The sequence below is a fragment of the Ammodytes marinus genome, assembly GCF_949987685.1.
Source record: "Ammodytes marinus genome assembly, chromosome: 2".
Lineage (NCBI taxonomy): Eukaryota > Metazoa > Chordata > Actinopteri > Uranoscopiformes > Ammodytidae > Ammodytes > Ammodytes marinus.
In genome coordinates, this window is record NC_137231.1 from 15,973,962 (window position 1) to 16,000,294 (window position 26,333).

At 40.8% G+C, this 26,333-nt stretch overlaps 2 protein-coding genes across 2 annotated transcripts in view; one reads left to right on the forward strand and one right to left on the reverse strand.

The window, feature by feature from the left end:
- The first annotated feature begins 1,427 nt into the window (after window positions 1–1,427).
- Window positions 1,428–7,852, forward strand: ccnh (cyclin H). The gene is made up of 9 exons (XM_080043291.1): window positions 1,428–1,749; window positions 1,846–1,968; window positions 2,159–2,232; window positions 2,399–2,612; window positions 4,357–4,520; window positions 4,884–4,954; window positions 5,060–5,165; window positions 7,511–7,589; window positions 7,682–7,852. The coding sequence occupies exons 1-9, from the start codon at window positions 1,633–1,635 to the stop codon at window positions 7,706–7,708; spliced, it is 975 nt and encodes a 324-aa protein (XP_079899417.1). The 5' UTR covers window positions 1,428–1,632; the 3' UTR covers window positions 7,709–7,852.
- A 2,346-nt stretch (window positions 7,853–10,198) lies between these two features.
- LOC307262409 (ras GTPase-activating protein 1-like) overlaps window positions 10,199–26,333 on the reverse strand; it is a 30,976-nt gene continuing 14,841 nt past the window's right edge. The window contains exons 2-25 of the mRNA XM_080043278.1: window positions 21,925–22,077; window positions 19,940–20,075; window positions 19,375–19,445; window positions 18,344–18,461; window positions 18,011–18,042; window positions 17,260–17,312; window positions 16,941–17,091; window positions 16,693–16,771; window positions 16,303–16,426; window positions 16,014–16,170; window positions 15,827–15,914; window positions 15,587–15,667; window positions 15,304–15,461; window positions 15,089–15,165; window positions 14,805–14,977; window positions 14,541–14,700; window positions 13,855–13,997; window positions 13,169–13,284; window positions 12,964–13,050; window positions 12,337–12,404; window positions 12,144–12,232; window positions 11,947–12,024; window positions 11,727–11,861; window positions 10,199–11,374 (exon numbers count right to left, since the gene is read on the reverse strand). Coding sequence (XP_079899404.1) covers window positions 11,291–11,374; window positions 11,727–11,861; window positions 11,947–12,024; window positions 12,144–12,232; window positions 12,337–12,404; window positions 12,964–13,050; window positions 13,169–13,284; window positions 13,855–13,997; window positions 14,541–14,700; window positions 14,805–14,977; window positions 15,089–15,165; window positions 15,304–15,461; window positions 15,587–15,667; window positions 15,827–15,914; window positions 16,014–16,170; window positions 16,303–16,426; window positions 16,693–16,771; window positions 16,941–17,091; window positions 17,260–17,312; window positions 18,011–18,042; window positions 18,344–18,461; window positions 19,375–19,445; window positions 19,940–20,075; window positions 21,925–22,077 — 2,611 coding nt within the window. The 3' untranslated portion in view covers window positions 10,199–11,290. The remainder of the gene's footprint in view (window positions 11,375–11,726; window positions 11,862–11,946; window positions 12,025–12,143; window positions 12,233–12,336; window positions 12,405–12,963; window positions 13,051–13,168; window positions 13,285–13,854; window positions 13,998–14,540; window positions 14,701–14,804; window positions 14,978–15,088; window positions 15,166–15,303; window positions 15,462–15,586; window positions 15,668–15,826; window positions 15,915–16,013; window positions 16,171–16,302; window positions 16,427–16,692; window positions 16,772–16,940; window positions 17,092–17,259; window positions 17,313–18,010; window positions 18,043–18,343; window positions 18,462–19,374; window positions 19,446–19,939; window positions 20,076–21,924; window positions 22,078–26,333) is intronic.

The following is a 26,333-nucleotide window of genomic DNA, read 5'->3' on the forward strand; positions in this document are numbered from 1 at the left end:
ACACACACACACACACACACACACAGCACACACACACACACACACACACACACACACACACACACACACACACACACACACAGCACATAGGGATAGTTTACTTGCTGCCTCATCTAGCCTCCATCCTTCTGTTTGATATGTAAATATGGCTGCCAAGAATTAAAAAAACAAATCCACAACATTTCAGAAAAAAAAGCATATGTTTCAAGATATTCTAACACAAGATATGAAAGATAAAACAATACAAAATAAAATACATCACCCTCACCACACCACACTGCAGATTTATGCGAAATAACAGGAGGAAATGTGTCTGGTTAGACTGACAACACAAGCATAGGCTACATGCACACAGTCATATCATGCACACAAGTAGGCTACGCGAGCATTATACGCCCCATCAGCGCGCACACACGCCGGCGCGCATAGGCTACAGTAAACGTTGCAATGCTCTCATCAATAATGCATCGGCACTTCATGTTTATGCAATATACGGGGCAAGACCGAGCGATGGATACTGTAGATGTGAGCCCGTCGCACAATGAACGTATACACAGCGTTTTACAAGCCTATCACAGACACAGCTCCCACATAAAAGAGGAAAAAAGGGAAAAGTTACGATATTTTCCACTCGTAGAGCGCAAGAGATTAAGATAATAAAACAGTCCTCAGCACCACATACCTGTTAAAGCATTACTTCTTTGATTCTGGTTTATGCAGGCTTGAAGGGCTTCATGATAACACAGCGCTAAGGAAATAAAACTGTAGCTGTGGAGATATGCAAATTAACAGCTCCCCCTGAATGCAAGGGCATTTATTATTCATAAATTACTCATGTTTATGCAAATGACGCAGGGCCTATACGGAAACAGCGGTGGGGGTTGAGTTGAGTGGCTCCGTCTACACATAGGTAGCCTATGTTGTGATTCAATTTCTGTTGTGCTGTTCAGTCTGAAAATGATCCAGATCTAGACATTTGACCAATATAGTCAGAAAACGAATCATTGTCATCAGATGCATCCTAGATGCATCCATAGGGGCCTACGTAGGCCTAGTCAATAAGCTGTTGGTGGAGAAAGTGGCAGTGGCCTAGCTAGTGCAAATGAGTGAAAACTAGAAAGTTATTATTAGGTAGCCTATCACACATTAGGCCTAGGCCTATTTGTGAATAACCCTAAAATTGGACTATTAAAAAAAAAAGTATTAGCCTATTATTATTATTAGGCCTACTACGTGTGTGTGTGTGTGTGTGTGTGTGTGTGTGTGTGTGTGTGTGTGTGTGTGCGTGTGTGCGCGCGTGTGTGTGTGTGTGTGGGGTGTGAGCTTGAATGAGAGAAGCCTACCAAATAGCACATTTCTTCTGCGCACTGTATCCTAACTCGCGGTAATAACGCGTCATCAAAAGACGACAACGTCGACGCAGAAGAGTGGCGACGCGCACCACTTTCATAATTTCTGGTGTTTATATTTTTTTTACCAGAGCATTTGAAAGGTCTCAACGAGGCAGTTTAGTATTTGGCATGTTCAGACGTTTGTAAAGTAGCTAGATTGACGCTGCAGAGCTGTCACTGTAAGCAGCTGTTGTGTTTTTTTGTCGCATTTTTTACCCAATTCTGCTCCCGCGTTTCAACCATGTTCCACAACAGTTCCCAAAGAAAGTACTGGATTTTTCAAAGTGAGGATGAAATCGAGCAGAAGAGATACAAGTCCAATAAGAAATTCCGAAACAAAATACTAGAAAGTGGGAAGGTAAGTTCTAAGTAAAAATAAACATGACCATACCTGTATTGTCGGCCGCCAATTGTGTGACTGTGAAAGTTTACAGTTTTTCTCTGTGTGTATCAGCCCGGGGTGAGTGAGTCTGTCGTTCTAGATCGTCACGAGGAGGACGTGATATTCAAACACTATGAGAAGAGGATGCTGGATTTCTGCAATGTTTTCAAGCCAGCGATGCCCAAGTCTGTCGTGGTATGTCGGTGCTTCTTTGTATGGAAATGTCAGTCTGTGTCAGCACAACACGAGCTCACTATGCGTGCAACGTGTGTGTGTGTGTGTGTGTGTGTGTGTGTGTGTGTGTGTGTGTGTGTGTGTGTGTGTGTGTGTGTGTGTGTGTGTGTGTGTGTGTGTGTGTGTGTGTGTGTGTGTGTCACCTGTGCAGGGTACAGCCATCATGTTCTTCAGACGATTCTACATCAACAACTCCATCATGGAGTACCACCCGAGGATTATCATGTGAGTAGCACTGGTGGTGGCATATTATAGTCTGTTTAATATTATACTATCCCTATACATAAAGTCTAAATGCACTTAGTGATATGTCTTCATTGAAATAAATAAAATTAAAATATTACCAGTCTGTAAAATCCAACCAAGTTTCAAACTCCCCTTCCTGACTCAGGCTGACGTGTGCGTACCTGTCCTGTAAAGTGGACGAGTTCAACGTGTCCAGCACTCAGTTTGTGGGCAATCTAGTGCAGGAGAGCCCCGCGGGCCAGGAGAGGGTTCTGGAGCAGATCCTGGAGTTTGAGCTGCTGCTCATCCAACAACTCAACTTCCACCTGGTGGTCCACAACCCCTACAGACCCATGGAGGGCCTGCTCATCGACATCAAGGTAGGCAGGCAGGCAGGCAGACTCCCCGCAAGAGCTTTCAGATGTTACTCTCATAAACTGTCAACGTGCTCACCTGCCTCACTTATATTAAAGGAAAAGTAAGTGATATGGTTCTTTCAGCTAACTTCCTGTCAGTGACTGCAGTTAGCAGTCCCCTCCCTGGTCCCTACCACATGATCGCGCAGCCGTCTTCATCAGATAGTGCCGCGATGGAGAGCAGCGAGTCATTGTTCACGGGCACAGAGAGACCCGCCTCTTTATAGCGCTTTGTCTCCTGATTGGATAAAAACGAGAGGGATAAATGTTATCTGGCAATTACTGCAAAGCTGCATGACTGGGAGACCTGTGTTATGAACTGTGTATACAGTAGTGGCCAAAAGTTTTGAGAATGACACATATTACATTTTCACAGGGTCTGCTGCTTCAGGGTTTTTAGGTGTTTTTGTCAGATGTGTCTATGGTATACTGAAATATAATTACAAACATTTCACAAGTATCAAAAGCTTTAATGACAATTACACTGAGTTCATGCAAAAAGTCAATATTTGCAGTGTTGACCCTTCTTTTTCAAGACCTCTGCAATTCTCCCTGGCATGCTGTTAATCAACTTCTGGACCAAATCCTGATTGATGGCAGTCCATTCTTGCATAATCAATGCTTTGAGTTTGTCAGAATTTGTGGGTTCTTGTTTGTCCACCCGCCTCTTGAGGATTGACCACAAGTTCTCAATGGGATTAAGATCTGGGGAGTTTCCTGGCCATGGACCCAACATCTTTATGTTCTGTTCCCCGAGCCATTTAGTTATTACTTTTGCTTTATGGCAAGGTGCTCCATCATGCTGGAAAAGGCATTGTTCATCTCCAAACTGCTCTTGGATGGTTGGGAGAAGTTGCTCTCGGAGGACGTTCTGGTACCATTCTTTATTCATGGCTGTGTTTTGAGGCAAGATTGTGAAGAGAGCCCACTCCCTTGACTGAGAAGCAACCCCACACATGAATGGTCTCAGGATGCTTTACTGTTGGCACGAGACAGGACTGATGGTAGCACTCACCTCGTCTTCTCCGAACAAGCTTTTTTCCAGATGCCCCAAACAATGGGAAAAGGGATTCATCAGAGAAAATGTCTTAACCCCAGTCCTCAGCAGTCCAATCCCTGTACCTTTTGCAGAGTATCAGTCTGTCCCGATGTTTTTTCTGGATAGAAGTGGCTTCTTTGCTGCCCTTCTTGACACCAGGCCTTCCTCCAAAAGTCTTCGCCTCACTGTGCGTGCAGATGCACTCTCACCTGCCTGCTGCCATTCCTGAACTAGCTCTGCATTGGTGGTGGCCTGATCCGGCAGCTGAATCAACTTTAGGAGACGGTCCTGGCGCTTGCTGGACTTTCTTAGGCGCCCTGGAGCCTGTTTGGCAACAATTGAACCTTTCTCCTTGAAGTTCTAGATAAAATTAATTTTCAAGGCAAAGAGGGACTTTGCAATTAATTGCAGTTCAGCTGATCACTCTTCATTACATTCTGGAGTATATGCAAATTGCCATTATAAAAACTGAAGTAGCAGACTTTGTGAAAATGAATATTTGTGACATTCTCAAAACTTTTGGCCACGACTCTATACTGCTTAAGTGATTACTGTATGAATATAAGGTGATTTGACACGTATATTAACAAAATAAATATCACTTACTTCTCCTTTTTAACTGAAATTCACTTATTATAACCTCTTCCCTGAACATCACCCGACGGTCAGACGAGATACCCTACGCTGGAGAACCCGGAGTCACTGAGGAAGAACGCGGATGACTTTCTAACCCAGGCCACCATGACGGACATAGGGCTGCTGTTCAGCCCTTCTCAGATCGCTCTCACGGCTATTCTGAACAGCGCCTCACGAGCCGGCCTCAGCATGGAGAGGTGGGTCATTATTATACTAAGCGCCCTCGGGTTCAAATATGGAATGTTGCTCAATTTGAATGTAATTGATATATAATGATACATAGTATAACATTTCCTTAAACAATCTGATTTAGAATGTGTAACTTATCTTTTGTTTGTTACATAATGGTATAATATTTATTTACAGTATTTCCCTGGATTTGTCCTAAGAAATACACCAGTGCCCAAGTATTATGTTATTATTAATTTAATAATAATTAATATAAATATATAGGCATGTTCTTTGTTTGTTATCAAAAGTGCATGTGTAGAAAGTGGATTTGTATCATATAACCAATTGTTTGATTGTCATTCATTTCTTCATTGTTTCTTAATGCTTAGCTACCTGACTGAATGTTTGGGACTTAAAGAGGACAAAGAGAGTCTTTCAAAGATGTACGACTCAATGAGACGTGAGTAAACGGCACCTTTTGATCTGTCGCCACAAGGTGGTGATATTGAGCTATGTCGGGGTCTTCACTGTGTTGTGTTAGTAACTGTTCTCTCTGCTCATACAGGGATGAAAACCCTCCTAAAGAAGTATGAACCTCCCAAAGTGGAGCAGGTGAATGTTTGCAAGCAGAAGTTGGAGAGGATTCATGCTGAATTTACCAGCTCCAGCAAGTAAGGCGATGACGTGACCTGCAAATGAAATGTCTTTTATGTATTCCCCTTTATCAATTGGGTTAATGCAATGTAAATGTGGGCACAGTTTTAGTGTCAACATTGAAAGCCTCTGGAAACTTGGTCTAAAATCCATATATGATATCAAAGATGGGTCTCAATAAGTATCATTCATAAATATTATAACACCTGGTTACATTTTTATTTATTTTTTCTGTCTAAAAAGTTGAACAGGACGGTGTGGCTGTACCATTGTTTTTTAAAAGTTGGGGCAGAGAACTGCCTTGATTGGTTCAAAATTTTTACTTTGACATAAAAACCAGACCATAACAATGTCCTAAAACTCTAGTTTTACTGTTGTGTAGTGCATTAGCCTCTGGCATGCGTTAGCCTCTGTAATGTCATTTCTGTCGTCCCCACCACCCAAGTAAGCAACTCAAGCTTTTCCGTCTTCGTAACATAGTAACAGTTTTATTTGAGCCAGGTTGTCGTATCTAAGATGCAAAAGGTTTCAAGGTTCAGTATCAGGTAGAAAAATAAAAAGGAACAAATCGTCAGCTGTATGAAATACAGAAAGGAAGTACAACAGCACGCCACATTCCTACCTACATCATCCATACCATGTAGCACAGCTGATATTGGTATTGCTGATGAAGGAGACTGTAAAGGCTCATTCGTAATCATTTGTCCGTCGCCAGTTGTCTGTTTAACACTTGGTGAGGTTGGTGAGGTCCGTGGTATTGTAAGTGCAACTACAGTAAACAGTAAACTCTCAAGCTATGACAGGCACAGATTCGGACTTTGCAGCTGCTCGAATCGCAAAGGGAGGCGCGTAAGGCCAACCCCTCACAACTATGACTTTGAAGTTGATAAATCTGTGCGTGGCATGACTTCTCAGCATGAATCTACATGAAAACAGTCGGTGCAGAGGTGCACAGAAAAAGAGAGAGAGAGAGACACTGCAAATGCATGAAAGCTTTTGTTCACAACCCAGAGGCTTAAAAAGGGAGTTCAGGTGACGTTTGTTGGAGCAGCATATATGTAGGCCCACACGCTAAAGCAGGATCCTTTCAGGGGTTAACACATGCACAAGGACAGGTTACACATATCTCCTACAAACTCTGGTCAGCTATATCACACACAAACACTTTTCCTATACAATCCTAAGCATATCATATCAACAAAGCAGCGTATAAAAATGTAACTAGTGGTTCCAGTGCTGCGTGGTAGTTCATACACAAAGACGAGTGTTAGTCGTTTAAAGGTCTTAAAGGAAGAGCTTGTCGTAAAGTGAGGTGAGGGCGAGCGGATGGTGTGTAGAAAGGGGAGTTAAGGCTTGTGTCATCTCGGAGAGAGGTGCTATGTTTTTTGTTTCCCTGATGACGGCAGAAAACGCTACTTGAATGCTTTGGATTGCCTCCCCCCGTGATCCGCGAAGGTTCTGTCAAAGGAGAGGCGCGGCTGATCTAGTTGCCCCCCCACCGATTTGTCCTGTTTTGAAAGTTCCAGGCTTGTCTGTGGTTGACTGTATCTCAGGTCCATCTTCATAGGAATCATCTCTTCCAAGGTATTTTATGACTAGGCCTCTTGTCAACATTGGAATCAGTTCAACACACTCGTCACTGTGTCTGAGGCATTTTTGGGGGAGGGCTTTGGAAGGACAGTATTCAGATATGCAGCAAGTGGATTTGTGTCCCCCCCCCCCCCCCCCCCCCCATAGAGAACGGGCCGTATTGCGTTTGAACTGCCAGGAATCTGCTAGGCCACATGCTTATAAATACAAACTGACTTTTAAGTCTTCTGTCGTGCACCTCATGGAACGAGGCCTCACTCTGGCTGGCTGGCTGTGGTCCCGACTACCACACTTTAGATTCTCAGGTGAAAATCTGTTAAAGTCACATTACCTGGATGGCAGCAGCCAGTGACATGATGGTGCACTCTGTCCTGTAAGATAAAGTGGACATGTTTGTAAAAGGCACACGCTTTGGAGAATGACTTATGTTGGTGTGAATTTAAAATGCTTCTCACAGCATGGCTCATCTATATGGATATAAACTAGTCTAAATGGAGTCTCATGTTTTAAGGATTAAAACAATGAACACACGTGTGGAACTACAGCTACTAATGGAGATCATGATGGTGCTGAACATAGAAACTAGATGATAGATTGATTTACCTAAATGAGTGTTGACAATGGACTTGAAGGGATTGGTCACAAACATTGAATGTATGGAACAGAGTTCACCAACAATGAGTTATTGTAAAAGTATGCTCTGAACCTGCTATGCCGTTACACGATAACTTAGTGAAGTGCTCAAAGTAATTTATTTGTTGTTGTTTTGCAGCAAACGAAAGAGAGGATATGAAGAAGATGGCCATGTAGCAAAGGAACCTCGTATGACAGAAGACGTACTAGATGAGCAGGTAGGACAGCATGTTGCATTACACGGAAACTTAGTTAAAATAGCCTACTTCTTTTAAAAGCCTTCTGAATTTCTTTATTCTTTTCATTGCAGGAATGGACTGATGAAGACCTAGTATGAACATTTACCCAGAAATTGTTTTGGATTCAAACAAACTTTTAAGTTATATGCTACTAATTATTTTCTAATGTAGAGGACTAAGCCTTAATGTTATATTTGCTCTTTACTTAGATTTGCCTTTGTTCTGCAGTATGAATAAAACTATTTTTCTAAATTTGGTGTCTTGATGTATCTTCAAAGCAACATGATACTATGTACCGTAATTTTCGGACTATAAGCCGCGACTTTTTCCCCATTTTTCGACCCTGTTATTAGGCAGCACAGTATATGTTCTGTAGCTACTAGGGATGGCCGTTAGTAATCAAGTACTCCTCGTTTCAAATTAACTCGATTGGTGGATGAGGAAAATCATTTTTTTAGTGTCTGTAGCCTTTAGGCTGGCAGGCCGCCCCTATTTTAAAATGTTATATACGTGTACAAAACGGATAAAATAAAGTTTAATAATTTAATATTTTGATGCAAGTGCAATAAACTGAGCGTTGTGTCAAACAGTAACTGCAAATAACTGCCACCTCCGTGCCACCGCAGCGCAGCCTGTGTTCTTCACGGCACCGCAGAGCTGAACACGGTCTCTCCTTCCTCCAGAACATTTTCAGGAATATAACTGTCCAATTATTTCAAAGCAGATGATAAAGTTAAGTTTATTAAAAGGGGAGATGACACCTGTTACTCTCAGTTAGTAATGATTTGATTTTTTTTTTGATTTGATTTATTAGGATCCCCATTAGCAACACACCGGAGTGAGAGCTAGTCTTCCTGGGGTCCGAAGTTAGTAATGAGTAGACTCCAGGGGCCTCATTTATAAAGCTTGCGTACGCCCAGAAGAGGGCGCACGCCAATTTCTAAGCAAATATTGGGATTTATAAAAACCAAACTTGACGGGAAGAGTGCGGTCCTCCACGCAAACTCTGACCCATGCGTACGCACAGAAAGTGGAGAAAAGAAAAACGGCGACGCCGTTGGCACATGTATGAAGTGCGAGAACGAATGTGTTTGTGTAAAATTAATCCAGATAGGCCTATTATAAGCCATGTAGGTCTATCATATATTGAGAGTTCCTTTGCAAAACGGATGAAGCCATTCTTACAACTAATGAACAAATGCCTCCACGGATTTTTCCATGGAGTGATACCAACAAAAACAAAACGAATTAGGATCTTAAATAGCCTACAAACGGAGATATACGAGTACAAATAAAAACAAAACAGCAACGTTCGAATAAGCTCTGCAGTTATTAAAGAATAACCTATCTGCATGTTGTGGAATTCATTCTGATAATATTGAGGTGGAATACAGCCTATTACACTGACGCTGTTCTCGATGCCTCAGTCAGGCAGACAGGAGTGCACCTTTTCATACACTAATGATAAGCCTACAGTACATCACGGTATTTTTTTTCACGGCTTTTAGTCCGTTTTATCTATGTGTTTTTCTTTGTGTTTAAGCACGTCGCAATTGTGTTTTGAAAGGGACTGTGAAGTTTATTATTAACCCTCCGCCGCCCGTCACTGCCCCGGGATGAATTCTCCGAATCTGTATCTCATGGGGGGTCTCAGTGCCCCCCGCTCATGGCACAAACACTGTTGTGTGAGGATATGCACTTGTTTGCGTCCACTTTTATGTCGGATCACTTCTTTTTATTCCGGCCACAGAGATCGCCACAGGCTGCACTCTGATGCCTTTACGCTCACACTGCCACCAAACTATATTTTCCCTGGTCGCCACTTCTCCAACGGGTACTTCGGCGTGACCGCAGTGATCCACACCGTGTGGAGTCTATTTTTCCATTTCCCTTTCAGTCGGCGATTGCCACTACCGCCTTCATGCACTCAGTAAATGATATTAATTCGGGCGTGTCGATGACTATGTATGGGTAAATATGGGCGGTACGTGAAGCCCGCAAAGGCTGCGCCACATTTAGAGTTGATTGTGATTTATAAAGGGAAACAGGCGTAGGACGTGAGTGCGCACTGTTTTATAAATCCGAATATTTTTGTTCGCACGTACATCCTACATTTCTTCCGTACGCCAGCTTCCACGTGAATCCCACGCAAAGCTTTATAAATGAGGCCCCAGGTGAGCATGCAAGGTGCTCTCCGCTTGGAAATAAAAGTAAAGAAGAAGCTAGGCTTAGCCTACTTCAGGCACATTCGCTCCGAGCCAACAACAGTTAAGAAGCCTTCCATAGGGAATATGGGGATAAGATTCAAAAACCGACCGGTGTAACGTTCCGTTAATGAGGAATTAGTCGCGGTAATTATTCACGGACACGGAGTGAGCATTACGCGGTTGGATATACAACTATCTGCTTTGGTGAGTTATTTATATGTATTTAAATTGTAGGACAATCATTTTATATTATTTGCTGCCCTTCTTATTTTAAATGGTGATTTAGGCGAAAACACTCGAGCCCATCCCTAGTAGCTACTATTGCACTAAATGGTAACACTTGAATACGTTATGCAAATATGCAACTTGTTTGTTGAAATGTTAATAAATGGGAACTTCCTCAAGCAGCCATCTCTTTCCCGACAATCCCCTCTGTGCACGAACTCTTACATATGGTAATTAAACATTATAACACCTGCGGCTTATAGTCCAGTGCGGCTTATAGTGCGGAAAATACGGTACACGTTTCTCCACCTGTGTCAGGGGACAATGAATGACTCCGTAATCTACATTACAAAAACCGTTTAATAAGTGCATGCATGTCTGATACAGTCTGTACTATTCCAAAAGATGTACTGCTGTAAACACTTTTTCATTTTACTTGGTGTCTCGTCTGGCATTGAGAAGTTTCAAAAAAAGACAACCAAATCAGAAAATAGCCGATACAATCGGAGGGAGGAAAAAAAAATTCAGCTCATCTCACTTATATACTCATGATTCCAGCAAGAGAATTTATTCTTAATATAAAATAACCATACTTTTCTGAAAGACTTTGTTCCGATCTAGAAAACAAAGAAAGAAATAGAACAAATAGACAGAAATGCTAGTCTCAGCACTTTGCAGATATTGTCACAACCTTTAAAATAAAATCAGTCAATTACAGTATAAAAAGCATTATCGCTCATAATCCAGTTACAAGAAAAAGAGGACTGAGAACTACTGTAGCTTCTTCATGTCAGTTTCCTCTTATTTGAGCAGGGAAGGGGCAGGGGGATACACTTTGGCAACCTGTGCTATCAAAACACAAAAGTGGGGTAAGGAGATACCTCTTTAAAATCTTAATATTTGACCCTTCATGATGAAGGGAATGAGATGTCTCGACTGGTGAACACAGTTTGTGAGAGGGGAAAAGTATGTTTGCTGTGTGCGTTCACAGTGTGTTTTTAAGCACAGTGTGGGGTTATTGTACTCGGGCCGCTGTTGTCTCATTGCTCTCTTATGGTGAACCGGGACAAGATGGCGGGTGGGTGGGGATGGGGGCGGGACTATCGGAGGAAGACATGATGGAAGGTGGAGGAGAAGGAGTGGTTGCCATGGTGATGAGGGGTGGACACATGCTAGGTGGTCTCCTCTGGGCTGCTCTCCGGTGGGTGGATGGGAGGATGGAGGAGAGGAGAGGAGAGGAGTGCAGTACTACCTGTTGCTGTTGGACATGGCATACTGAGTCTGCTTCTGCTGGAGGAGCTCGGTGATGGCCAGCAGCTTTTTCAACACATGCTGCAGACGAGGAGAGAGAGAACAGAGATTTAGACACACTGAACTCTCTGCCAATTCCTAATCGACAGACTGAGTACATAAATTATAAATTGATATTTAATCTGTATTAACCTATGATATCTCCGTTTTGTTCCTTTATTTATTCTGTATGTATACCTATTTTACATCAGTTTCTTTCTTATATTCTCATGGTCATGTGCTTCAGTTTGTCTGCCTTTATTTTATTGGAAATGGGTTCTGCTTTATTTTCCCTTGTTAAGCATTTTGTAATATTGTTAAGAAAGGTGCAATGTAGATCGATATGAAAGATAAATGGTGCCACACAGCTGTGGTGTTATCATGAGCCTCTGACCTGCTGTGCTCCCCTCTCATTGCTAAGCGTCCGCAGCTCGTCAGAGTGTGCGGCACAGAGCTCGTGCAGTGCAGCCAGGTCGCGGGACAGGTCTGTCCTGAAGCTCTCCGTCACTTCAGGGAGTTCAGGGACATTCTACAAGACACAGCGGACAACTTTCTAAGCTTGTGAAGTACTGATAATATGATGAAAAGGGTAAAAAAAGAAAAGTATTACTGACCCCCAACTCATCCAGAAACATGATCATCCTATGTTTGTTGTTTTTGATGAAAGGGTTCACACCCTCCATATAGGGTTCCTGTTCCGAGGACAGAGAAACCATTTGTTGAATGAGTACTATAGTAACAAATGTAAATGAGCTACTGTCAAAACAACATTTCTACTGCATGCTATTTTTTCCATGTACATAACCCATACCTTAGCACCAAATTCAACCAGGTTGGCCAGGTTCTGGACCGACTTAGCCACTAGTGTGAGGGTCCTGCTTGCTGATGAAGATGGAGCGTCTGCGAGAAGCGATAGTACAACAAGCACATTGTAACATGTCACATGGCAAACGGGGGGGAATGTGTGTGCTTTTTCTTATTTAATTTTTTATAAAGAAGCTTACCGGCAATGATGTTGAACATTCTTGGGTTTAAGATGGCAGGACAGATCAGTCTTAGAAAGACGAAGCCACTGGAAGAGGAAGGGGTTGGGGTAAGTTAGACTGAAAAGGGCCAAACTGTATAAAGGTGATTTATGAAAAGTCAAAAATAAAAGTTAACTTTTTTGGGAATTACATACATTTATGCATCATTTATACAGAAAATGTGATCTGATCATCAAAATCACTTTAGTAGAAAGGGTACCCCCTTAAAATGAAGACATTGTACATCTTAAGTTGGCAACCTGAATGTTTAATTATGTTACTGAAACAAAATACTATGTTTTGTTGCAGAAACAACTTACACATTATGTGGGGAAAGCAAACAAATCTAACAGCAGAGAGGGGGAGAGGGACGCCCTACCAACTGAGCTAAGGCCGCCCCCAGATGAAGTAAATGTTTAACAAAGCTTCAGGTCAATCTGCAAATCAATTGAGAGTCTTAATATCAATATTAATATAATTAAACTGTTTTGTAGAGGGTCTTAAATTCCATCCGGCAAATGTGGTGATGTGATCCAAAAAGGCTGACTGTAGCTATGAAACACTCAAATAAATGTGTCCCAACATGGATTACTAGTGTCCGTTTACCTTACGACTCTTGTCCGCATAGTGGTGTTGGCGGACCATTTCTGCTGCACAGACTTTTGCAGACAGCCATAGATGAACCTTAGTGTACTGGATGGGACATAACAGAGAGACAACGAGTTGTTATTTGGGGTCGTTAGATATTTAGCGTCGTAATTCTGTTTGATTGATCCACCCGCTAACACAGGGACGGTGCCTTTGCTCTTACGGTGGCAGGATCTCAGCCGCCATGAAGATCTTCTCCACCAGCTCAGACAGGATGTTGAGGAGATGAGCCAGGTTCAGATTCACATCCTCATTCTTTTCCAGTTTCGAAGGGTTCAGCTAAAAACAAGAATAGAGAGAGAGAGAGAGAGAGAGAGAGAGAGAGAGAGAGAGAGAGAGATAGATAAACAAGGAGGGGAGAATAAATAAATAAACTAACAATGTATGATTGTCAAACCATGAGAGAGGAGCCATTTGTACAGTAACAGCAGCATAAATCATATGTTGCATTTAATTGTTGATGCATGTTGTGTGTGTGCGTAGATTTGGATACGCCACTGGTACATGTGTTTGTGATATTTCTAATTTTAATGTTAGAGCGGCAGGAGAGACGTTAAGAAAAACACAGTGTGTAGCTTAAGACACACTGCCTAGACATCCACTTAACTTGGTGAATGGACTCCATAAGAACTCTGAGGTGTTTTGAAATATTCATTGCGGTTTAGGCTCACATAGCAGCCCTGAGACCTCAGCCATGGTCAAAGCTTTGTCCCATGGTTTGTCTTTGTGTCTGCATGACAGGCTTGCAAAGCGACACCACTGATATGATACAAACACCACATACTGTATATCACAAGTATATGGAATGAATGGCTTAGGAGGCTGGTATTGCTGTTTGTAGGTCTTTACCTCGCAGGACTGTTTGCTCTCCATGATCCTGAGGATGGTGTCTTTGAGGGCGTGGTGGACAAAGGGTGTGGCTGTGGCCTTCATGTACTGCTCCATCAGTGTGCTGGCCAGCGTGGTCGCCCTGAACAATGTTGTGGCCTCGTCTGGTAATAGTGGCACAAGCAGAGAAGGTTATGCCAGTGAAGCAACTCAACCCAACAAACCAAAACAATGCATTGATTAGTACTGTTGTTCTGATTGGAAAAATCATTATTTTTTAACAATTCATAGACAGTGTTTTATGAAATCCATTTTGAAAGGTGGAGCTAACAAATTAGATATAAATATTGGGGGGGTCCATGGCTATGACAAAGATATGGGATATGGAGGTGTGATTTTCTTTGATTTCATGAGGTAAAGATTAACTGACTCTTCTCATATATACTTTATTTTCTGCAATATAATTAATTACTTAATATGAATTTGGGTAAATATATATACATATTTCTTATGTAATTGTAAATAAGTTGTACATTCATGTATCCATGTATGTTTGTTTGTTTGTATGTATATGTGTTATGTTTATTTGAATAATAATAATAAATAAGCTGAACCCTGTAAAACACTGCAAACTGAGCTTTTGCTACACAGAAGGATTCAGGAAATAAACTCATCCACATTTTGTTTACCATTGCGTCTCGTCTTACCTTCCATGTTAATCTCTCTGTCATTGAGTGTCCTGAGTAGTGGGGCTTCAGCCTGCTCGTGTCTGAAGATCCGCAGAAGGAGGCTTGCCAATAAGGTGCGGTCCTGACCACACACGTGGGCCAGAGCGTAGACGACATGGAACTCTTTCTGCAGGATCATCTGCAGAGGACACACACCATCAATATCATTGTTTTAGTGAATACCAGAGCTGCAGACAGTTATTGGACATTGCAGTCAGAAGCACTGTGCTGTGCTGATCGGACCTCTTTGAACTCGCTGTACTCCTCTTCGGGCATGATCTTTTCCATTGAGTAGCGGGCGCGTACACGTAAGGAGCCCGGCTCGATGCCCTTCAGAGGCACATGGGAGCTGAGAGGGAACCACTCGTCAATCATCTGGCCCTTTTGCAGACGGTTCAACTGGCAACGCATGAACACTGGGAGGGAGACAAATATATACAATATGGGAGGGATAAGAGTTGTGGAAAGAGATAAGGTGAATGCAGAGAAAGACAGAGAGTTGTTTCAGAATGTACAGGTGTACTTACGGATGTCACTTTCTTTGCTCTTTTTTGTTTTGTTGCTCAGGCTGATCTCAAATCTGTTGATTTCACTTGACAAGTCACTGCAACAACAGAAAAAACACATTTTGTAAAATAAATAAAACTGTATTAATTTTAAGAAAGTTAGGTTCATAGGAATGTTAGCGGGACGAAATATAGAGATGGAGAAAGAACAGCATTCAGATGTGTGACAAACTCACTCAAAGATGAACTCTTCAGTAAAGACGGGGTTCTGCCCCTCCCTTGGGTGCGTCTTAGCCACTTGAACGCTATTCAGGTAGATGTTACAGTAGGGGGAGTTGAAATACTTCACCGGCAGCTTGTGGGCCTCCTCCACATACAGCACCAGGCTGCTCACCTGAGTGTCACAGTTATGCAAAATGGTAATTCATTCTGAACTTCAAATGTTGACTTTACAACTAGTCATTGCTGTTGGCCTTACATGTTAGCAATAACTATAGCTGTAATGGCTTGTACATGTACCTGTCTAAGCCTCTTGTTGGTGGTCGGCTGAGTGGTTTTCCTTAAGTTACTGCAGAAGGTTTGAAGGCATTTCATCCAGTCCTGCAAAAACATAACACAGTCAGAACATTTGCAAAACACAGCTGTCATGGGCTCTGTCTCGGTGAGAACTTGCACCACTGTAAACTGTACACACTGTTTGTACTTCTTTGTTTCATGACTGGCTCTTCGTCACATGCATCATTTTGCCGCTCTCATTACCTGTGCCTGCTCCGGGACCTCCCCCGCAAAGTAGAATATGTACTGCTCCTCACTAAAGTGTTGGACAACAATCTGAAAACAGTTTGGCCTGAAAAAGTAAAACAGAAGAGAGCATTTCAAATAATGTTGCACTGCATCATACATAATGGTACTAAATTAGACCGAGAGCAATAATGTCACGTCTCACCTGCCAAACAGACTGTCATGCACACCATAGACGGAACACACACTTAGGTCTATCAGCCCTTTGGGTTTGGTAGCTCTCTTCTCGCTCTCAAAGTAGATGAGCTGGGCATCGTTGCCCTCCAGGATGAAATACAGGTTCTTCCATCGTTTGCCTTTGCCTGTAGGTGAGAGGAACAACAGAAAAGCGTATTATAGTGGTAGAGCTTGACTGACGTGACCCATGAAAGACAAAATTGAGATGCCATATTAAAAAGGGGCTACTGCGCTCTAACAAGGCCAATGTTGCATACCTTTGTTGAACAGGAGGTAGCCTTTCTTGACAATGTTTTTGTAGAAAGCATCTTTCGTTTTCCGTCTGATAGTGTTATAAATTTCTCTGCCATCCACTGTGTCAGAGAGAACTTGTTCCTGGTTCTACAGTACACACAAACACAAATCAAGCCATCACACAACCACAGAGGCAAAAAGCAATTCCATTTAAAAAGGGCCAGCTTACATTACAATACGTCTGATTATTAAGTGCTACATCGATTGAAAATGTTCTCAAAGAGAACAGAAAAAAATGACAATATACATTCGATATATTATCTACAGTAAATACCTTTTAAATTGTAAAATTATACCCCATAGAACTATCACATCAAAGAGGCTCAATAATCCAACTCTACATTTGTACCTACCTGCACTGAAACTGGCTCTTTCAGGTTGTAGCCCTCGACAATCTGCTCTTTCTTGTAATGATCAATAATGTCATCAACACTGCCAGTGAGAGAAAGAAAGAGCAAACAACATACAGCACATCAGAAATGGCAAATTACACAATGGAAGGCTGGTTACAACTTTAAAAAATGCTACAATTGGCATAGCATTTGTCTTTATATTATTTGGATTCACTGACTTCTGAAGGCAGACACATGGCCAGACATACCTGTTGTAGTACCTCCCCCCCATCATGTACTGATTGTTGGGGGTGGGGGAGATCTTAAACCTTTGGATGTTTTCATTGGTGCGAAAAAAGAGGGAGTAGTCTCCAGGTGTGTTGTCCGATGGCCGGACAAGAAAACTACACACCTGGCCAACTAGAGAAGGAGAGCGAGACAAAGAAGAGGAGCGGGGAAGAAAAAGGTTTTAGTGCATATTCAGCAGTATATTTTTTTTTGATAAATGGACTTTGATGTGGACAACTTGTAATTATGTCATGAGTGAGTAATAACTTCTGTCTGAGAAAAGGCTAAGAGGAATGGTACCTGTCATCAGCAGGTTGTAGGCCTCTTGCTTGGTGATCTTTCCGTGATACCAGCTGCTCAGGGGGATTGAACAAGAGCAATAGAAGTAAGAGGTGCAGACAATAAAATAATTAGCTCATTCAACACAATGTAGACGTTCAGCAGAAGCTGCTGTCGCTGCTGTAACCCAACCTATGTTCACAAAATGAATTACTAAGGTCTACAACCGAAACAAATGTGCCATTCTTTGTTCTATATGTTGTTCAAAGGCACTAGAAAAATACTTAAATGTGGCCATACAGTAATTTATCTGCCCTCCTGTCACAGGATAGAAGTTATAAATCAGCATTTGGCACGCTAAAAGTATTGTTATATGTAAAGTCACTAAGTAAGTCAAGGTTGACAACTTGCCAAAGCTTGAGGTCATGATAAGTGATTAGAAAATAATGACTCACTGTATACAAAGTGCTGTCATGTATAAAAAGATAATTTATATCCTAAGGACAAACTATGGTTGTGTGACTGTGGGCAAACAAAGAGGCTGAGCTAATTGGGTGGTTTCTATCCTGTAATGACATGTTGTCTGAAAGTATAGAAGAAGCAACTGCTTTGTCAAAACAAATATGAGTAATGAGTCGCTGCATCACGGAGAATCATAACTAATGAAAAAAGTGTTGACGAGAGTCTTATCACCCTACACTGTGCTTTGAAATGTTGCTATTGATCAGATATTGGACACTAAGAAAAGCAAGTTCAGTGCAATAGTACTTACGCTTTTCCCTCATGTGGATCCTCCTCCCGCCCCTGAAAAATATCACAAACAGAAATATGTAAAGAATGCAACTCTAATAATGGGCAACTCTTCGTGCATTCTTTGTAACGTCTGTGGACTGTGTTATGCTGAATATTCATGCATTATATCACCACCTTGGTTGCTCTGCTGATGGCATTTTGTTATAATATACTATACTGTACATTGGTTTCTTTTGATCCAAACAACATTAAGTTTACTGTGAAGATGCTGCTAGTAATTAAGTCTTAAAAGGTATTAATACACAGCTCAAAAGAAACAAATATAGCCTGTCCTATCATGTGCTGTACTTACCACCTCCTCCACAAGATCCTCCACAATGAGGCCCTGCTCCTCTGTGCGGACATTGGTCACCCACATCCAGCCGTCCTCCAGTTCATTGTGAACAATAAACATGTCCCCTTTCAGGAAGCTGGAGGTACAATGAGTCAAAATGGACATTAATAGAGAAAGGTTATTAAGACTGTGTGCTGACTGTATGAAATAAGCAAAAATAAAGTAAATTATTGGTCGCAGATTTCAGTGTGGCGCTGCAACGCGATTTGAGAAGCCTATCCCTCCAGGTGAGGGAAGGGGAGCGGGAGCCTTGTTTGAGACAGTTATTTGTCGTCATAATGACTGATAACGGGGCTGAACCATCAAAGAAAAAAAAGAAAATGCAATGAAGAAAAGCTAAAAGGGAAAGCCAAGCAACACGGTGCCCTCACACTTTCAACACACGGACATGCACTATATTGCTTCCTGATCATTTGAATCTCGCACGCCCGGCACGCGCTAGAAAACAGCTTCAGGACAGCTGGCGTCGTAAAAATACTACCGCTTTTGTCCAAAGGGGTAGCCAACGTGCCATGTTACTCGTACTGGCTTTAAGTTAAATTGGGATCAACAGATCTATACATTACATTTTCCAGATGAAGTAGCTCAGTGTCTTGTCTATATATTTTAGTGTCAACTGTAATAGCAAAGCATTGCCAGCAGGTGTCACCTCTGACCCATAACATCTGAGCTGAACACTGCATGTCTCAGTAAAGCCTGCTGTGGCCCCTGGCAGAGACTCAGGGTTGAGGTTGACTTCAGGCAGATGTTTATCAGATTTAGTAAATAAGGGATATTTGGTCTCATCAGTAAGTGTCCCTGTCATGACAGGGACAAGACTGTTTTTCATTCAAAATCAGACAAAGTGCTTTCAAGGCGGCTGTGAAGAGGAGAGTATGATGTGTGTCAGCATCAGGACTCCTCTGAGTCTAAAAGATCATGGACCATACTTATTTGATTATTTTTAAGAAAGGGACAAGTCTATATTATACAGACATAAACAAACGTACCTGATCTCATCAGTATCTGGCACTTTGGTATATGGAAGTATGGCCCTGACCCTCCTCCTGTCTTCTACAGGCTGTGGAAACATGCACAAAGAGGAAAAAACTTTTTTTCTTTGCTTTGACCTTTCAAACCCACATCCATGTTAAATCCCCCCAATTATTCCACAAAATCAAGTATTCTACTACTACTCCCTCTGGGAGAATTCACACTCCGATAAAAACAAGGTAATTAGCATTAGCTTGAGCTTTGCCTTAAATAGCTCTGAATACTCCCCGAAGGCAAAAGAAAAAGGGGGAAAAGGAAGAGGTGGAAAATGCACACTTGTAATTTGAGAAAGTGGCTGAATATATTAATCAAGATTGACTTCAACTGAACCCAAATTGGTACCTTTTTAAGTTTGAATTAGTTTTTCAATATCTCTGGAGGAAACACTTTCCTATTCCATTCTAAACAGCCCAGATTTGTAATTCACTTAGTCAAGATGATTCATTATTGAATACCTGAACTGATTGATTTTGTAAAAACTAAATCTACGATATATATGCCAAACCATTGAATCAGGCTCACCTCTGGGGGCGCCACTGGCGATAGCAGTTTCTCTCCTTTTAGCAGGCATGACACATAGCTGTAGTAACCAATTAGGTCTGATAGAGAGGAGAACCTCCGCCCACCAATGTAATAGTCCCCACACATAGCGATTATCCTGTTGAGAGAAAACACAACAGTCCTTTTTATTATCTGGCTGCATCAACATTTTTTTTTTTTTTTTCACAAAAATCATTGCACTGCAAACTAAAAATAAACTATGAAGAATGTTAAATTGAACATCTACCCACAATTATTAATTACCAAAAAATTAAGAGAGACAGACTGCAGTGTTGAATCCAACCACCATGACCATATTTGTGTAAAATGACTACAGTGAATGATTAAAATGTTGTGATAAAATCACTGTTCTCAACTACATCGATCCCTTGTGGAGCCACTAATCCTTATTCTCTGTTCATCAGTTGAGTGGATTCTCTGATTGAGGGTTTATAATAAACCCAAATGTGCTATTACTCACAATCTAAGGGCATCAGCCATTTGAAGTGTAGGTGTCATGCAATTAACCTTATGTTCATAATGCCTTTACAAGAGGGGCTCTGTCCTTCCCGCAGCAGTGACATCATGGCTTCACACTAAACCACTGTGAGTGCTGGAGATGATGTCATTGTTACTTAATTCGAAAAAAAAAAACATTTTCTGGCGATAATGTTATACAGATCACAAACATTTGTTTCTAAAAAGGTGCAAAAGTTGGACTTGCAGGTCAAACAAGAGCAGTAGTAAAGTAGAGTTATGTCAGGAAAGACAATAAAAAGGCACAGATTCTTGTTCACTTATCAAAAAGAACCTCAACCTGTATATTTATAAGGGGCATGTCTTAAAGCACATACAGTTAGTATTTAATACCCACCAGCTGCGTCTTGATGTCTCGTACCAACATATTATTACATCTTATTACATCCCATCTTCCAATTATTATGTTTTTTTAGTCGATTTGACCTTGATCTGAAAGAGCATATCTTCTCCTTGAAAATGACTGAGCTGCAGGGTTGATGTATCCTCGTACTGAATACAACACCTGTATTACGAGGGAAGGAGATATTGGATTGCCCAATCTGTCTAGTTTTATTGACTCCTGTAAAATACCACAAAGTATTGCTGCTAGACAAGTATGCTGTTTTCTTTATTTTAGGTCCACCCACACACATTGAATGAAAAAAAGAAGCCTTCTGCGTCACACAAACACACATACACACACACACAAACACTCACACAGTCATGAGTCTCAGCAGATATCTAACTGGGCAAATTGATATGCATTTATCACTTTTTTTAAACGTTTAACTGTCTGCATGAATGACTATGAGAGCATTAAGCAGAAGTAGTCTGCAATAGATTGACAAACCACCAGGAAACCACTTTCCGAACATAAACATCTCACTGAAGTACTGGCTCACGTCTGAGGTTGATCTTTCACTGTCTGTGGCTTTGTGCCATTTTGGTTAGCAGGTGATGAATAACTTCTGTAGTTCCCCTTTTCCTAACTTCTACTTGCATGCTGCCTGTTTATACTAAGAGGCCATATTATGTTGCATTTTACTTACAGGACTCTAGAGAATAGAGGTGCACCAAATCTGGTAGTAAGATAAGTCTATGTAGCTTCTATAGCTGGTACGGCAAATGACTGACGCTTTAAGGACCCTCTCATTATATGTGAATCCCTTTTTTGGGGAACATTTTATTTCCCCAGTATAGAAGCAATGGATAAAAAATATAGTACAGTGTACAAATATTTGATCAGCATTGTGCAGGCCAAGTCAGGTGAGGCAATCCATCTCTGAAAATACCTACTTCAAACATGCTAAATAACTTGCGACAACCTCAATGTGTCAATGCAAAAAATCTCTCTCCCTATGGCATTCAAGGAGGCTCTTGCTACAGATTCAGACTGGGCCTAAGAATGACTAAGTCATTCTTGCTTGTTGCATGTTCTCCGTCCATACCTGAAATGGTTGACCACGTTGGTCATACTGAGGAAGGACAGGACAAAGGAACCGGGCCGGCGGTCACTCTCCCTGATGAGGTAGCTGCCAGGGGTCCGGGCCTGGCGCAGCCGCTCCTCGGCAATGGTTCGGTCTAGCTTTCCATGGTACCACCTGAAACAGAGAAGGGGAAAATATAATATGAGGAGGAGACAGATGAATGGTGCATTTAACCACTAAATGTACAAAAAAAAGTAAAGTATTTAAGTATAACCATGAATTTTTTGTGACAAGTCAAAGTAGATTTTGATGTATGGCAATTGAAAGGCGCTAAAGTATTAAGCCTGTTAAGCAGGCAAGAACACATGTATGTTGAGAATTAAATACGACATGGATTCAAGTACTTGAGTTGAGAATTCTGGAAAAACAAAAATAAATACAAAAATGTTGGCAATACAACAAAAAAACACCTAACTCCTGCGAGAAGGATGGGATTTATTGTTTTGGAACATAATATTATTCCAGAAACATGCTAGTAATGTTTGATCAGAAAAGTTAACTTCTGATTTGTATTAAAAAAAACATTCTCAATACCCAGCGCCTATTTCATCAGACTCTTTTCAAAGAGAAGACTGAACTCTTGCGAATTTCAGAAAAATATTTAAATCGCAAATCATAATATTACAGAGTTATCACAAAAAAAATATTTTTAACAGAGAGTTAATAAACATCAAAAAGGACCTTGGTCAGGTTAGCTGATGGCATGTATATATATACATATATATATATACATATATGTATATATATATATATATATATACATATATATACATATATATATATATATACATATATATATATATATATACATATATATATATACATATATATATACACGTATATATATATATACATATATATATATATATATATATATATATATATATATATATATATATATATATATATACACATATATATATATATATATATATATATATATATAAATGTCCATGTTCAGTCAACAAGTAAATGATGAATAAACATTTTTTATGGATTCATTCATTGATAAAAAAAATCAAAATTAGATAAGAAGGTTTAAAAAAACGCTAATGCCTAGTTCTATGTGAGAAAACGCATGAAAAATTAGCAGGTCATGTATTCTATAACAACAAAAAAGTAAGAAAGAAAATGGAAAGGCGCTTAAAAGCTTCATCCAAAAGCTCTTTAGTCTTGGTGCTTTCTGAATTAAACAGACGTTTTAGGGACAGCACTGGTTAAAATTTCAGCAGGTGAGGCTGAACTAGACTAGGTCTTGTCAGCTGGGGTAAAGAATTAAAAAGCTTCTTCCAAATGTAGGCCACCGGTGGCTCTCAGAACGGACGGCAGTGACTGGAAAAACATGCAGTGGTGGGGAGATGAATGACGTGCAGCAGTAGTTCTTAGTCACAGGAGACCTAAGCGGCTCCCATCTGCTTTAGGTGAGTAAAGGTCTCGACTTATACGGAAGAACGGGATGGAGTAATCTGGAATATGCTTACTGAGCAGGAGAGGGAGAGTTAAGTGTCCATGAGGGAGCTTTGGGGGGATTTAGATTATTAGAGAATTGAAGAGGACAATTGAGAGCAGAGGGAGAGAAGGGACCAGGCAGCTCTTAATGGCCTGGGGGAAGCTGGGGGAAATAACACTGAAGAGGCTGAAATAAGATGATGACTGAAATTAGACTGGCACGGAGCAGAACTAGGCACACCATTCTACAAGCCAAACTAGCTAGGTTTCAATTATTACAACATAACATGATATAAAGCGCCTGCAAACCCAATTCCATAAAATCCGTCTAACTATGTAATTTGGGGAGTTAGTTGTATGATAGTAAGCATCTGAAAAGAGTTGGGAATCTTTATCAATCCAAATGAAGGAAATTGTCATTAATTGTTTGATAAACTCTACAGAAATTCAGTTTAGATCAGGCAGGCTATGCCCTGGGTCTTATGACACAATAGGTATAACCAATCACTGCAGTTCTCTGGCTGAACAGTCTATAAAAACAATGACTGTTGCCGTGGAGACGTTTGATACGGACACTACATAGTCCTGGGTCAAACGGTCTAGAAAGTAAAAATGCAGTTTTGTAGACTAAGTTTTATAATATTTATGAACATCTATATCATATTGAGTTTTATTATTTTAGAGCAGGTTTCCAGAGGGTTTAAGTAGCAACAACACATACGCACAACCCCAATTAAACCATATCAATGCATTTGAAGTATATAAAAACAATGCATTTGGGATACAAACTCCTAAACAACTACCCCAAACCACAATGTCTACAAAATCAGTATGATGATATGGTTCAAAGTAGCCACAATCCTTTCATGACAACAATATGAGGGCTGCTGGTAACTGTTTTCATTTATTTAAGCCATTTTAACAAATGAAAAGAGAGCAGAGCCAATGTCAGGCCTGCAACTGGGAGATTGGCGAGGCACAAGACTGCACATGAATTGGTCATGATGGAGAGGGAGATGCTGGTTTATAACAAGGCGGGCCTCCTCTTTTTGTCCTGATTTTCTACAAAACCCACTTCTGATGTACTAGCACAAATTCCGGTGTGTGGTAGCTATGACATTCTTAAAATGGTTCAGAAGATGAAAATAAAAAACATGAAAACAACTATCAACCCTGTGTGTAGTCAATACAATTCCAGCAGAACACAGCTGAAGGCAGCAGGACATGTTTGAATGAATCTGCAGCCTCTGATTGTAGATGGAAATGACATGCAAACGACACCTAGCTGCTACAAAATAACCCCAAACAACTCTGCACACATCAGACAGGTTGATTATAAATACTATGGTATTCTGCCCGAGATGTCAGCCACCATAGCTGGTCCTTTCACACTTAACTAAATGAGAAAATAGGGATTCATGTTTCATTCTTGAAATGCATCATGAAGGAAAGCTACTCTGTCGCACTTTAAGATATGATGTCACCATTTGCAGTGTGAAATATGGTAAAAATGTGAATGAAATAGTGTTGCATTAATGAAACCAAAAAAAACTGTCTCACTCGTATTTATTTTATTTGTTTCAATCATTGGACAACATCTGTCTCTAGCTGCAAATATTTTTTTACTGTGTTTTTTGTGCCAAAAAATGTGACGTCTGCTGCAACTCTCAGCTCCTTTAAATCAAATCTGACTTTTCAGTTTCCCTTTTAACCTGTAATTTTTATTTCATTTAAATATTTTATTTCTTTTATTTAAATGTTATATTTCTCATTCGCTTTTCTAATGTGTATTCTTTACTTGATGTATTTTAATCTTCCCCCTGTAAAGCACTTTGAATGGCCTTGTGTCTGAATTGTGATAAATAAACTTGGCTTGCCTTGCCTTGCCTTGCCTTATAGTTTATATATATACAAAAGCAAATATGCAGACAACAAATTCCATGTGTTTTGATTACATTCCTTATGTGTAACCATGGGCCTTTGGTATCACACAACAGTTACACTAGGCATGCTGGTGTAATGGCTTTGATAACATATTTAATTTTATAGAGAGTTTTCAATTCAAATGTATTAAAAAATTAAGATTTATCCAGGTTTGGTTATCTCCATTTAAGCATCCCAATTTAACCAAGCAACCATGGTGGGCCCTAGCCTGGCACCGCCAGCCTACGTACTTCCGCTCAATTTTCATTTCCCTTCAGCCGTCAGTCTGGGGCTGCAGTGTATTCACAGGTTTTCTCCATCCAGATTTTTGACGGTCCAATCAGTGAACAGAGGGAGTGGCTGAGAACAATGACGTTGAGGTTGTGTGCCAGTTTCAATCGTAGTCAGAAGCCGGTGCATGACATACATCACGACCAAACGTTATAAGATTGGTTGGCAGATCCAGGGTGGCACTAGGCAGATCCAATAGTTTTAAACTTCAACAGACACCAGCCTTCAAGTGAGTTAACGTTTGTCAATTGAGCGATTCCAGACCCTCTGTATAAATGAAATTAAGTATGATGGTCTGGTAGGACCAGGCTAGATTGGCTCTAGACTCACGCCAGTAAGAGTCTACCATTTTGACTATTATGCCCTTGAAACTAATTTGACTAAGGTCATGCATGTTTGAAAAATGAGGCTATGCTAATGAAGTAAAGTGCTGATACAAAGTGATAAAGTACCTGTGGCTGTGCAACGCGCTGCCTGAATGTTGTTTGGTTTAGGCTGGCCTACACATGTCTCAGAACTGCATCAGCTTGCCTATTCTGGGCTGTTAAGAGTTGCAAGGTGACAGTATACAAATAGTAATGTGTACTGTTAAGTTAACTATAAAGCAAAAAAACTATCCATGACACATAGATTAACCAAGGGTAACTTCATGTATTATGGTTTAAGGTGCAAGACTGGAGGAAATTAGGCATGAGTGTGAAAGATCT

What these genes read in the sequence shown, in the direction of transcription:
- ccnh (XM_080043291.1), top strand. Translation starts at nt 1,633, where the DNA reads ATGTTCCACAACAGTTCCCAAAGAAAGTACTGGATTTTTCAAAGTGAG. An exon ending in GCCTGCTCATCGACATCAAG is followed by an intron (nt 2,613 to 4,356) that starts GTAGGCAGGCAG and finishes CCCGACGGTCAG; the next exon opens with ACGAGATACCCTACGCTGGA. An exon ending in AAGACGTACTAGATGAGCAG is followed by an intron (nt 7,590 to 7,681) that starts GTAGGACAGCAT and finishes TTTTCATTGCAG; the next exon opens with GAATGGACTGATGAAGACCT.